At 41.1% G+C, this 14,452-nt stretch overlaps 1 protein-coding gene across 1 annotated transcript in view; it reads right to left on the bottom strand.

The window, feature by feature from the left end:
* Window positions 1-593: 593 nt before the first annotated feature.
* FAM105A (family with sequence similarity 105, member A) overlaps window positions 594-14,452 on the bottom strand; it is a 29,303-nt gene continuing 15,444 nt past the window's right edge. The window contains exons 2-8 of the mRNA XM_011994187.1: window positions 10,179-10,338; window positions 10,060-10,091; window positions 9,866-9,957; window positions 8,975-9,124; window positions 3,910-4,038; window positions 2,343-2,612; window positions 594-1,542 (exon numbers count right to left, since the gene is read on the bottom strand). Coding sequence (XP_011849577.1) covers window positions 1,369-1,542; window positions 2,343-2,612; window positions 3,910-4,038; window positions 8,975-9,124; window positions 9,866-9,957; window positions 10,060-10,091; window positions 10,179-10,338 — 1,007 coding nt within the window. The 3' untranslated portion in view covers window positions 594-1,368. The remainder of the gene's footprint in view (window positions 1,543-2,342; window positions 2,613-3,909; window positions 4,039-8,974; window positions 9,125-9,865; window positions 9,958-10,059; window positions 10,092-10,178; window positions 10,339-14,452) is intronic.

Raw genomic sequence — 14,452 nt, forward strand, 5'->3', positions numbered from 1 at the left:
GAAAAGTATTTCCAAAATAAAGATGACCAAAAACTAGCCTGAGAATACTAGTTTTCTGTTGCTATAACATGTTACAAACTTAGTGGCTTAAACACAAATCTATTATCTTACAGTTCGGCAGATTAGAGGTCCAACACAGGCTTCACTGGGCTAAAATCAAGGTGTTGGCAGGGCTGTGCTCCTTCTGGAGGCTATGGGGAAGTTTCTGTTTCCTTTCCAGTCTCAATTCTACAGGCTGCCTGCACTCCCTGGCTTATGGACCCTTCCTCCATCTTCGAAGCCAGCAATGGGACCTCTCTCTCTAACTGTTCTTCCATATTTCACATTTCCCTCTGACTCTGACACTCCTCCAATTCCCTCTTTCACTTTTAAGGACCATTCTGATTACACTGGGCCCACCTGGAGAACCCAGAAAAATCTCCCTATTTCAAAATCCATCAGTGGATTAGCATCTCAGTTACACCTGCAACCCTAATTCTCCTTTCCCATTTAACCCATTTAGCCCTTCACAGGCTCTGAGGATTCAGACACAGATATCTTTGGGGAGCATGGGGCAATATTCTGCCTACCATAATGAGATTCCACACATTAAATACACATTAAATGTACCACAGTTTAATATTTTTGTGATAGTTCGATAACTGTCATTTGCTTTAATCTACAGAATTTTTAAAATCTAAATAAAACTATTAAGCTGGCCAGATAAAATAGTAACAAAAAAAGTAAAGAAATATAAAACAAACTGTACAGCATTACAAAGTAGTGGTTATTTCTCTGTATGTCTATGTGTATATATGTATATACAAAACTATACATAGATACATGTATGTATATAAACATACATATGTATATATACATACATACACTTAATCAAATGGTTATCAAAAATTAAAATATAACAAAGATTCCTGGGAAAGTCATGCTTATAAAATAAGGCCATGTTTCTAAAAATCCCCCAAATCAGTCCAAGATAAGATTTTTAATGAAGAACATAAAGGTTAAAGAAATTCTTTCTCTCCAGGTTAGCCGTTTTTCCCTACTTGTTTTCTTCTTGCTTTTTGCTGTTGTTGTCCATATTAAACTTCTTTGTGCTCTTAAAGGCTCGCCATCATGTGAAGTGGCCACGCACCTTATGGACAAAGTCAAGCCACTAACACCCAAATATATCAGTGCAGCTGCTTCAGAGGAAATCACTGAAAAATAAAGGAAAACCATCCATGCATGGCTGTATCCAGTGTACCTGTAATCCTGGAGAAAAGGTCCTAATTCCTTCCATGCTGAAATGCTAGCTTTGGTTTCAGAGAGATACTTTACTTGCAACTGTGACCACTGTCACTGGTGAGCACCGCTGTTCGGCCCCCAGCGGACTTAAAAGACTGGAATGTGGTAGTGGCGGTCGTTCTCAGTCAGCAGGGAGATCTCCGGCCAGTCCCTGAGAGGCTCCTCTGGGTAGCAGACTTCAAAGTCTCTGGAGTTAAACTTGAACAGTCTGAACACTTTTATCTTTACTTCAAGGGAGTATCCAAGTATAAACATATCGATCTGTGGATGAGATGAAAGACAGGTCACAGATACACACTTGCAAATTCCTGCCTCCCAACATGGTGGGGGGAAGTGTTCCTCTGCGGTTTATGAAATCATCTGCTTGTTGACAGACCTGCCCATACACCACTGAGTGGGCACAGAGTTCAGAACAAACGCTCATTGTGTGGAAGGAAGGGGAACGAGCATAGGAACAACTCTGTAGACTAGCATGTAAAAATCACAGGAAAAAGCTACTTGAAAAAAAATTAGTGAAAAAATAAAAGAACACTCACGATAAAAACAACATTATTTTCCAATCAGTTATATATCATTTTATATCCATTTGTTTAAAAATGTCAGATAATTTTGTTCACCCTCTAGGAAAGCAAAACAAAAAAGAAACTCTTGTCTAGAGGGATAAAAGCATTTTCTGGCTTTAGAAAGTTTCAATTAATTTCTATTTATCTGCAATAGGTAACCAAATAGCTTTCCCAAAACTATCTCATTTTCCAACTGGACTTTTTCCTGGTGAACGCCTATGTGAGAACCTGTTAGCATCTGGGAAGCAGTGTGAGCAGTCAGAAAGGCCCCCAGGATTGGTGTTCTCTGGCCATAGGTCTGAGGAGACACAAAGCAGCCAACACAGAGAAATGAATATATTAGTCTTCTTTTCCTCATATGAGGGGTGATAATATCAACCAACCACCTCTGTGCAGTTGCTTATATCACCACTGAAAAGTCAACCCCAGACACCTCTGTGTTCAAATAGTGCCACAGCATCCTTAATCAAATACCAGCAGTTATTCCTCCCCGGTTACCTGCTCTAGTCCACATGTGTCACCTACAGAATTCAGGTGATTCATCATGAAGCTCAAAGGATCAGAGGATGTCTCCCTGGAAAACAGGAGTCTAAAAAGACTGGGAATGACCTTTTTAGTCTTCATTTGTTCATAAACTTCAGTGACTTGATACAACATGATGAACTTTAAAGCTTCATAAAGTTTATATTCCAGAATGGCATCCGAAAAAAGGGTGTTGCACATACTTCCTCTTTTGTGATAATCTCTAATTCCATTAAATTCAGTCCACTAAAAACATAGATGTAAAAGTGAAATTCAGAAGGATAAAGGTGAAGACATACACCATTCCAAAACTTTTAACGTATTTATAAAATAAACCAAAGACTAACAGAAAAAAGTGGAACTTTAACTCTTCACTTTGTATCTTTTGGCACTATTTGATCTTTTTTAACCATAAAAGTATACTGCAATAGACTGAACATGTCTCCCCCAACTTCCTATGTTGAAACCCTAATCCCAAGGTGATGGTATTAGAGGGTGTGTATTTGGGAGGTGATTAGGTCCCGACGGTGGAGCCCTCATGAATGGACTTGGTACTATTACAAGAAGAAGCCAGAGAGCTAGCTAGTTCTCCTTCCACTATGTGAAGACACACCAAGAAGACAGCTGTCTATAAAACAGGAAGAGGGCCTTCACCAAAAACCCCACCGTGCTGGCACCCTGATCTCTGACTTCCAATCTCCAGAACTGTGAAAAATCAATGTTTATGGTTTAAGCCACCCAATTTATGGTATTTTGTTACAGAAGCCTAAGCTGACCACAAAACGTTTACAATAAGAAATTGGTTTAGATAAAATATTTTTTTCAAAAAGTATCACCTACTAGGTAAAAATACAAAGCAAGTCAGTTTTCCAAAACTGCTTAGGACGGACAGGTTATACAAAGGATATTCCAGAGAATAGTGCTAGCGGGCTTTAACATTCACTGTGTATTCTGTGCAGTTTAAAACACTCTGTGTATTAAGTCATTGAATCCTCACAATAATGGTACAGGACACACACTACTGATGTATCTCTTTAATACATAAGAAAACTATGGACCAGAAAGGTTATTTCCCAACGTAACCCAGCTAGCGGTAGGCTCAGGATTCATTTCGATCATCCAAAATCTGTGTCATTATTGAAAGACAGGAAGAAGTCTTAGTCAAATTATTACGTCTGTGCCATTACCAAGTTATGAATGGAGTACATTCCAGAAGAGCATTTCTGAGCACCCTGCCTGGAACTTACACCACATTTTTCTAGGGAAACAAGGGTACATGATTGGTAAGGTTTGCAGGCTGGCCCATAGAAGCCCCCGACCCTATAGGGCCTAATTATCATGTAGAACAGTGTTGCTCTCATTCACTTCTTAAAAGAGAAGGAAGAATAAGGAGGGAAATCATCAGTTACTAGAAGCATTTCTGCTTGCACTTCTTACTTTCCTAACATAAAACAATGTCCCTGACATCAGAAAAAACTGGCTCTACCTGGGATATGTGCTTTTATTCCTAGTCTTTTTGTTTATTTCCCCCGCAAACACTCACCTGTGTTTTCAGTAATTCCACACATTTCCGTAATTTTCCGAACACATTCGAACCTGTATACTTCTCAGGACCAAAACTGTATTGCTGAATCCAATTACAACCTTGTGAAAACAGCAGTTTTTCAGGAAGCTTGAAAAGGAAGTAGATGCCAACTATGATTAGCATATGAACGTTTATTACACACAATTTGGTGTATAGCACAGCACACAACCTTATCTCTCTCTTTTTTTTTTTTTTTTTTCAAGATGGAATCTCACTCTGTTGCCCAGGTTGAAGTGCAGTGGCATGATCTTGGCTCACTGCAACCTCCACCTCCCAGGTTCAAGCAATTCTCCTGCCTCAGCCTCCTGAGTAGCTAGGACTATAGGCATGAGCCACCACGCCCAGCTAATTTTTTGCATTTTTAGTAGAGACGGGGTTGCACCATGTTGATCAGGCTGGTCTCGAACTCCTGACCTCAAGCTATCTGCCCGCCTTGGCCTCCCAAAGTGCTGGGATTACAGGTGTGAGCCACAGCACCTGGCCTAATCTTACCTCATTTAGCAATCTTTATTTTAAAAGACTATAGCAAAGGTAAGTATATTGCCTTCTTTTAGATTTGTGCCTTAGGTTATTTTTACATCATATTCTTACAATTTCACAAGTGACAAAAACATAGAATTGTGTCCATAGAAACAATTTTTTTTGATGAAATATTTACCAAACTTACTATATGTAGCCCTTTAGAAATTATTTTTAATCAAATGATATTAGGGCAGTATATTACATCAGGGAACAGGTGGATTTTAGAATGATGCACTCTGTGGTTCAAACCTGGCTGTCACTCACCAGCTGAGAGATTACTTAACCAGCATGCATTATTTAACTTTGTAGCCTCATCCTCCATTGCAACATACCAATAATACTGTGCATTTTATAGGACTCTTGTTAGGATTAAATAAGATTATGGTGAATGTAAGAATCTAATCCATCATAGGTATCCAATACATTTTTCCACCCTACTCAGTTTGTTGAGCCTGGGAATCTCCGTTGTTGTTGGTTTGTTTTGTTTTCTTTTTTAAAGACAAGGTCTCACTTAATATGGTTTGACTGTGTCCCCACCCAAATCTCATCTTGAATTCCCATGTGTTATGGGAGGGACCTGGTGGGAGGTAATTGAATCATGGGGGCAAGTCTTTCTCCTGTGCTGGTCTCATGATAGTAAGTCTCACAAGATCTGATGGTTTTAAAAAGAGGAGTTCCCATGCACCAGCTCTCTCTTTTTGCCTGCCACCATCCACATAAAATGTGACTTGCTCCTTTGACTTCTGCCATGATTGTGAGGCTTCCCCAGACACATGGAACTGTCCCTAAGTCCAATTAAACCTCTTTCTTTTGTAAATTATTCAGTCTCAGGTATGTCTTTATCAGCTGCGTGAAAACAGACTAATACATTAAACTGATACCAGGACTGGGGTGCTGCTGAAAAGATACCAGAAAATGTGAAAGTAACTTTGGAATTGGATAACAAGCAGAGGTTGGAACAACTTGGAGTGCTCAGAAGAGGACAGGAAAATGTGGAAAAGTCTGGAACTCCCTGGAGACTTGCTGAACGGCTTTGACCAAAATGCTGATAATAATATGGATAATGAAATCCAGACTGAGGTAATCTCAGGTGGAGATGAGGAACTTGGAAACTGGAGCAATGATGCCTCTTGTTATGTTTTAGTGAAGGGACTGGTGGCATTTTGCCCCTGCCCCAGAGATTTATGGAACTCTGAACTTGAGAGAGATGATTTAGAGTATCTGGTGGAAGAAATTTCTAAGCAGCAAAGCATTCAGGAGTGACTTGGATGCTGTTAAAGGCATTCAGTTTTGAAAGAGAAACAGAGCATAAAAGTTCAGAAAATTTGCAGCCTGACAATGCAATAGGAAAGAAAATCTCATTTTCTGAGGAGAAATTCAAGCTGTCTGCAGATATCTGCATAAGTAATGAGGAGCCAAATGTTAATCACCAAGACAACGAGTAAAATGTCTCCAGAACATGTCAGAACCTTTACAGCAACCACCGCCCCGCTGCCATTACAGGCCCAGAGACCTAGGAGGAAAAAACAGTTCCATGGGCCAGGCCCTGGGTCCCTCTGCCGTGTACAGTCTGGGGACTTGGTACCCTGCATCCCAGCCACTCCAGCCATGACTAAAAGGGGCCAAGCAAGGTATAGGTAGGGCCATGCCTTCAGAGGGTGCAAGCCCCAAGCCTTGGCAACTTCCACATGGTGTTGGATCTGTGGGTACACACAAGTCAAGAATTGAGGGTTGGGAACCTCCACCCAGGTTTCAGAGGAGGTATAGAAATGCCTTGATGTCCAGGCAGAAGTTTGCTGCAGGGGCAGGGCACTCACAAAGAACCTCTGCTAGGGCAGTGTGAAAGGGAAATGTGGGGTGGGTGCCCCCACACAGAGTCCCCACTGGGGTGCTGCCTAGTGGAACTGTGAGAAGAGGACCACCGCCCCCTAGACCCTGGAATGGTAGATCCACCAAAACCTTGCAGCGTGCACCTGGAAAAGCCACAGGCACTCAACACCAGCCCGTGAAAGCAGCCAGGAGGGAGGATGTACCCTGCAAAGCCACAGGGACGGAGCTGCCCAAGACCATGGGAACCCACCTCTTGCATTGGTGTGACCTGGATATGAGACATGGAATCAAAGGAGGCCATTTTGGAGCTTTAAAATTTGACTGCCCTGCTGGATTTTGGACTTGCATGGCCTGTAGTCCCTTTGTTTTGGCCAATTTCTCCCATTTGGAATGGCTGTATTTACCTAGTATCCCCACTGTATCTAGAAAGTAACTAAACTGCTTTTGATTACAGGCTCATAGGTGGAAGGGACTTGCCTTGTTTTGGATGAGACTTTGGACTGTGAACTTTTGAGTTAATGCTGAAATGAGTTAAGACTTTGGGGACTGCTGGGAAGGCATGACTGGTTTTGAAACACGAAGACGTGAGATTTGGGAGGGGCCAGAGGTGGAAGAGTATGGTTTGGCTGTGTCCCCACCCAAATCTCATCTTGATTGTCTTTATCAGCAGCATGAAAACAGACTAATACACACTCTATCACCCAGGCTGGAGTACAGCGGTGCAATCATAGCTCAGTATAACCTCAAACTCCTAAGGTCAAGCAATCCTCCCATCACAGTCTCCCAAGTAACATGACCATAGGCATGTACCACCATGTCATGCTAGACTTTTTAATTTTTTGACCATATAGAGTCTCGCTCTGTTGTCCACGCTGGTCTTAAACTACTGGGCTCCAGAGATACTCCCAACTTGGCCTCCCAAAGTGCTGGGATTAAAGGCATAAGTCACAGCACCTGGCGTCTGTTGTATTTTTATATTTTTATCCTCAGCAATTAGCAACCGGGCTAGCACATTGCATATATTTGACAAGCATTTGCTAGATGAAATGGAACTAACAGAAACAAGTGTAAATAAAAGATATTAAGAAAACTGAACACACTTACACACACACACACTTTATATTTCTTTGCTCCTCTATCCTTAAATGTAGTTCCTATATTAGACATACTGCATTTAAAATAAAAACTCAGGTTATTTATCAAGAATGTACTGCTTTACATTGTTAAGAAAATCAGAAAATAAGCCACAGACTGGAGAAAATATCTATAAATCATATATCCAATAAAGCACTGTATTCAGAATATATAAAGAACTCTCAAGACTCAATAATAAAAAAAAATTAAAAATGGGCAAAAGATTTGAATAGACATTTCTCCAAGAAGATAATAAGGATGACAAATAAGCACATGAAAAATGCTCAACATCATTACTCATTGGGGAAGACACACCAAAAGCACAATGATACCAATTCACACCTATTAGAATGGCTAAAAAACAAAAACTTGACATCAAATGCTGGTGAGAATGTGGAAAAACTGAAACATTGCTTATACATTGTTGGTGGGAATGCAAAATGGCTGGGCCACTTTGGAAAGCAGCTTGGCAGTTTCTTATGAAATTAAACATGCAACCCACATACAAGCAGGTGGTCTCACTCCTGGGTATTTACTCCCTCAATATGAAACCTATTTTTCATACAAAATCCTGTATGAGACTATTTATAACTGCTTTATTTATAGTTGCCCCAAACTGAAAACAATCCAGATGTCCTTCAACTGGTGAATGGATAAACTATAGTACATTCATGTAAAGGAATACCACTCAGCAATAAAAAAGGATGAACTACAAATTCACGGACACATTCATGGATGAATTGGAAATGCATTATGCTAAGTGAAAGAAACCAGATTCAAAAAGCTACATACTGAATGATTCCATTTATATGACGTTCTGGAAAAGGCAAAACTATAGGGACAGAAAATAGATCAGTGGTTTCCAGGGGCTCGGGTAGGAGGAGGACGGACTACCAAAGTATACAAGAGAATCTTTGGGGTGGTCACAAACTATGCATTTATTAAAACTAACATTAACTGTAGAGTAAAAAAGTGAATTTTGCTTGATCACCTGACTTAGAATAGATGCCCCTTAAGAAAAGATGGCGGCATTAAAAACAAATGCAGAGAATGACTATCTTCTGAGATGGTTTATTTGCAACTGACATGAGAGACAGAGGACTGGATTAAATGGCCTCTTAAAATTCCTCTGGCCAGACATGATGGCTCACACCTATAATCCCAGCACTCTGGGAGGTGGAAGTGGGCAGACCACTTGAGCCCAGAAGTTCAAGACCAACCTGGGCAACATGACAGAACCTTGTCTCTACAAAAAAATACAAACATTAGATAGGCAAGGTGGCATGCACCTGTGGTCCCAGCTACTTAGGAGGCTGAGATGGGAGAATCACTTGAGCCAAGGAGGTCAAGGCTGCACTGAGCCATGATCACCCCACTGCACTCAAGCCTGAGTGACAGTGAGACCTTGTCTCAAAAAAAAAAAAAAATCCTTTCAATCTCATGGTCGTCCGCATACAAAGCCCCCAAAGACTAGGAACCCCTGAGTTGCAGTTATTGTCAATATGACATTTCCCACATTTCCAGCGGGAAGACATACCTTAACAATGTCCTTTTCTTTCATCCATGATGGAAAAGAGATGCCCTGGCTGAATATCTGAAATAACACTGATCTGAGAGCATCATAGTTATCTCTCTTTACTTGTCGAACACATTTAATACGATGCCGCCAAAATAGCTCCTCATAAGCCTAATAGCATAAAAAGAGAAAGTTGTTTATTAATTCCACCAGACAAGAAAATAAAGAAAGTGAATTCACTGTATTTTCAGTGAGGTGTTCCTCCCAACTAAAGCGGACAACAGAAACAATGATAAATTATGAATATGACTGCATGTACTTTTAAAGTGACTCTCATTTGTACAGGTGTATTTTAGATGATAAATCCTGGAAGCAGAGCTGGGGAAGGTCACCTTGGGCAGATAATGGATGCGACCTAAGCACAGTGAAAAACTCTGTATACTTTTAGGACCACGCTAAATATTTATATGTACTGCCTCCACCCTTTTTTGCTTTTGCTAGTGGCAAGATTGGGCAGCACTGCTGGGGATATTTATGAAGATTGGTCCAATGAAAATTCTAAAAATCCTCAAAATATTTTACATCAGCGTGCCTGATCTTTTCAAAGACAGTCGCCACTGCACATGCGGATGTTTAATAGGCCTGGCCAGGAGGGCGCTGAAAAGGCACAAGGCCTGAGTTTCCTGGAATTACAGACCTCAACGACCTGTCCTTGAGGGCACGAGCTCCAGGTAAAAGCCCAAAGCCAAGGTCTAGCAGCCATTTGGCTTTTGAGTTAGAGCCACAGTTGTTACTTGATTCACATTTTGGTACTGATGGATCTCTGGATTTAGTAAAGCAGAAGGGAATGTTTGTTTCCTGATTTTGGCAGACAAATTCTGTTTCTCCCATACCCTCTAAAAACAGACACACCTTCCTCATCAGTTTGGTACGGGGTGTCTCTCCTTTCCATTCTCTTGCACAATAACTGAGTAAATCAACCTCTGCCTCCACACTGAGGTTCCCTGGACCAAATAAAAAATAAAAAGCTGTTAATTTTCCCTTTCTTCTCCCTTCTCGAACCCTCTCTGCACCTTAAAAATAAATATATGAATGAAAATAATTACTTTTGAATTTTCTCTGCAGATATCCAATCCACCTGAAAGATAAAGAGAACAATAATATCAGAATTCTGCTTTGAATAGTAAGGATATATTTGAAATTTAAGGATGATACAGTGACCTACCATTTCAGCTTGTGCCCTGAATATAAATGTAGCCTCCTGAAGTAGCAGACGGCAGCCATCAGAAATGAAACTGCCAACATCACAAAGCCTTTTGCCATTCTCCAGACAGTGTCTAAGGCTTGGCTTGTAGCTAGCGTCCAGTAGTGAACTTGGTCACTTCCTATGAAAATTACAAAAAAAAAAAGGCACATCACAATTACACAAGTTTGCTTTAAGAGAAAAAAAATGCAGAGAGAGATTGCATAATTTTACCTGCAAAGTATCTATCACTGATTTACGTAAATATTTTTTAAAGTATTTAAAAATTGAATCCAAAAATTAAAGAAATGCCTGGTTCTCCCATAATCAGCATCTTATATAAAAAACATCTTTGTTCCACAAAATTAAGAAGAATAAACATAAAGAGTATGATGGGCTTCAGAATCTCTCAGACTCAAAACCTGCCTCTACGACTTTATTTAGATGTGCGACTATGGCAACATAACTCCTCTTTTGAATTTGCTTGGCTGTACAATGAGTGTGAAAACACTGACTCTGCTAGGGAAAGGTGAAACAAAATTTTTAAGCACTAGCACAATGGCTGCCACACACTTGGTTCTTGCTGAATGTCTGAACTGAATCCCATGAACAATTACAGGGGTTCAATTCAGACCCAAGTACACTGAAGGCGGTCAAACCAGGTGACATCTAGAGATGCCTCCAGAGACACCTCTGTATTAGTCCATTCTCATGCTGCTAATAAAGATGTACCTGAGACTGGGTAATTTATAAAGGAAAGAAGTTTAATTGACTCACAGTTCAGCATGGCTGAGGAGGTCTCAGGAAACTTACAATCATGGTGGAAGGGGAAGCAAACACATCCTTCTTCACATGGCAGCAGGAAGAAGTGCCAAGCAAAAAGCGGGGAAAGCCCCTTACAAAACCCATCAGATCTCGTGAGAACTCACTATCATGAGAACAGCATGAGGGTAACCACTCCCATGATTCAATTACCTCCCACTGGGTCCCTCCCATGACACTTAGGGATTATAGGAACTATAATTCAAGATGAGATTTGGGGAGAAACAGAGCCAAACCCTATCAGCCTCCAATATCCACTTCTGCCCGTTTATATGTTTGAACCATTACAGGCCATAACATATGGCATTACTTAAGCAGCACAGAGCAAGTAACTCAGACAGCAGGCACATAGATATCATTTCCAGAAAGTAGACCACTTAAAAGGAGTCATGAGATCTATTTGTGATGCTGCATAAGATACACACCGTCATTCCTGATTTGACAAGAGAGAAAACAGGCCTAGAGAGTTCAAACAGTGCACTTGTAATATTTTGCTATGTTCAGTAGATTCCTAATTATACTATGTTTGAGCACATAAAATGCTGAAGTACAAATGAGAAAGAGGACTTTGAATAATGACCAAACCTCTGGGGTTCGCTGCAAAATAATTTCCTCCACAGTACATAATTTAGTAAAATTCCAGTGCTTAACTATAGTAAAAGACTCATCAATGTAGAATCTAAAATTCTGGCATATTTTATCATCTGTATATTTGATGTGATATTTACACTTATAAAGAAATAATCTGCCAGCAAATAAAGAAAAAAACACTAGCATAGCAATTTTTTTTTTTTTTTTTTGAAATGTAGTTTCACTCTTCTTGCCCAGGCTAGAGTGCAGTGGTGTGATCTCGGCTCACCATAACCTCCGCCTCCCGGGTTCAAGTGACTCTCCTGTCAGCCTCCTGGGTAGCTGGGATTACAGGCATGTGCCACCATGCCCAGCTAATTTTGTATTTTTAGTAGAGACAGAGTTTCTCCATGTTGGTCAGGCTGGTCTCCAGCTCCTGACTGCAGGCGATCCGCCCCCTCAGCCTCCCAAAGTGTTGGGATTATAGGCGTGACCAACCGCGCCCGGCCAACACTAGCAAATTTTTTTTTGAGATGGAGTCTTGCTCTGTTGCCCAGGCTGGAGTGTAGTGGCGCGATCTCAGCTCACTGCAAGCTCCACCTCCCGGGTTCATGCCATTCTCCTGCCTCAGCCTCCCGAGTAGCTGGGACTACAGGCACCCGCCACCACACTCGGCTAATTTTTTTTGTATTTTCAGTAGAGACAGGGTTTCACTGTTAGCTAGGATGGTCTCAATCTCCTGACCTCGTGATCCACCTGCCTCAGCCTTCCAAAGTACTGGAATTACAGGCGTGAGCCACCACACCCGGCCAACACTAGCAAATTTTAAAGATACATTTACAATTACTTAAAAGGATATTTTCAAAAACAAGTGCTTATCTTTTCAGAACAGTTAATTAGCTATTCAAATCATTATATATTTATTCCCACCTAGACATTTAGTAAAACTTTTTATGAAAGCTTAAAAATGTAATGCTATATTGCCTTTACATCTATAATTTAGATTTTTATTAATTCAGCTTGATTTTTCAACTTTAAAAATTCTGACACATGCAAATATTTTTAGTGAAGCTTTAAATTCATGGAAGAACTAGAATTTTACCCACGTGATACATACTTTCTTTTATTGTAGGTACAAACGTTTTTGAGAAAAATGGACTATAACATGATTTTAGTTTTTTTCTCATTATAAAAGGTGGACATCTTTTCATATCAGTACACATAAATTCACATTATTCTTTTTAATGATGAATAATATTTCAGTATAAACTGTCCTACATGTAAGCATTGCTTTTTTTTGAGACAGGGTCTTGTGCTGTTGCCCAGGATGGAGCATGGAGAACAGTGGCATGATCACAGCTCACTGCAACCTCAAACTCTTAGATTCAAGCCATCCTTCCGCCTCAGCCTAACACTGCCTTATTGATAAAACACTTGGATCGTTCCCCGTTTCTCACTTTTACAAACAATGCTGCGGCAAATATGCTTTTCTAACAGTTCTTGTGGTAGCTTTTTTAAAATGATAATTTCAAGAAAATAAAATTCCAGGTCACAGGGTGTGCACATTTTCAATTTTGATAGATACTGCCACAGACTCTCATCACATATATGAGAGCACTTATTTTCCTAAACCCCAGTACTGGTGTGATTTCTCACTTTAGCCTCCATTTATGAGGAAAGTTCTCCTGAACATAATGGCTGTTCGTATCTCTTCTTCTCTGAAGGCCGTCTGAAAGCATCTGCCTATTTTCCACAGGGTGGTGCTCACTTGTGGGTGGATGTGAAGGGCTTGCAGTCACTGAAGTGGGGATGGCTGCTGCCCGCTCCAGGGACACATGCTCTCATCTGTCGCAGGCTCCATCTAACCTGCTGCAGTTACAACCCAGGAACCTACTACTTGGCAGTTACCAACCAGCCCCTGCAGAATCTGAGGTGAGACCCTGAAGCTGGGCCATCTCTCCTGAGCACAGGGACTCTCCTGCAGCTGCCAGCCCTCCACGAGGATCCGCTACAGACCAAGACTCTCCCCACTCACACATACTCTTCCTAGCACATGCCTTTATCCTCAAATCTCAACCCCACCTACAATCCAAGAGATTGTGATATGATCAACCTGTCAGAAAAAAAACCTAGAACACACACCTGCACTCCTGGTCTCCCTCTACCCAATGTGTCCACATTGTTTTGTCAAGTAATTCCAGCCAAGAAGGGCCACGGAGCCTATTCATGGAGGTGCTGGTGTGGGTACCAGAGAACCATCTGGAGGTGGATGGGAGGGTACTCTGCAAGACTTGTAAGTCACACGGAAGCAGGCCATGGCCATAGAGACATGTATAGGATCCATACGAGCTGTTCACTGATAACATTAGAAGTGGGGCTTCTGCATCAAAGGATAAGAAATACAGTATTTTACTAGGAAAGAGTATGACTTCACCAACAGCTACAATAGCTACAATTTAAGCTTTTATTATGTGCCAGCCCCTATGTTAAGTGTTTTACAGGAATTAATTCATTAACTCCTGTGACCATGCCATGGAGCAGGCAGTAAGAAGGCTCTAGAGTCTAACAACATGGTCCCCATGCTGGCCCTGCACAGGGCAAGTGATTTCCCCTCCCTAAGCCTCAGTTTCTGAATCTAGGAATGAAGACAGCACATAGCAGAGCCTGGTGCACAGTGAGTGCTCAGTGCATGGTCACTCTCACTATCATCATCGCATCACAACACAGGAGGCACAGCAGGATCCACCTCTCAGGGCTGCTGTGAGACTGAAAGGAAATGTTGGGAAAGCACTTTGCACAATACCTGACACACATCATAAGTACCCAATAAACACGAATTCTCGTTTTTATTGTTACTACTCTAG

The sequence above is a fragment of the Mandrillus leucophaeus genome, unplaced genomic scaffold, assembly GCF_000951045.1.
Source record: "Mandrillus leucophaeus isolate KB7577 unplaced genomic scaffold, Mleu.le_1.0 Scaffold445, whole genome shotgun sequence".
In the NCBI taxonomy this organism is placed as follows: domain Eukaryota; kingdom Metazoa; phylum Chordata; class Mammalia; order Primates; family Cercopithecidae; genus Mandrillus; species Mandrillus leucophaeus.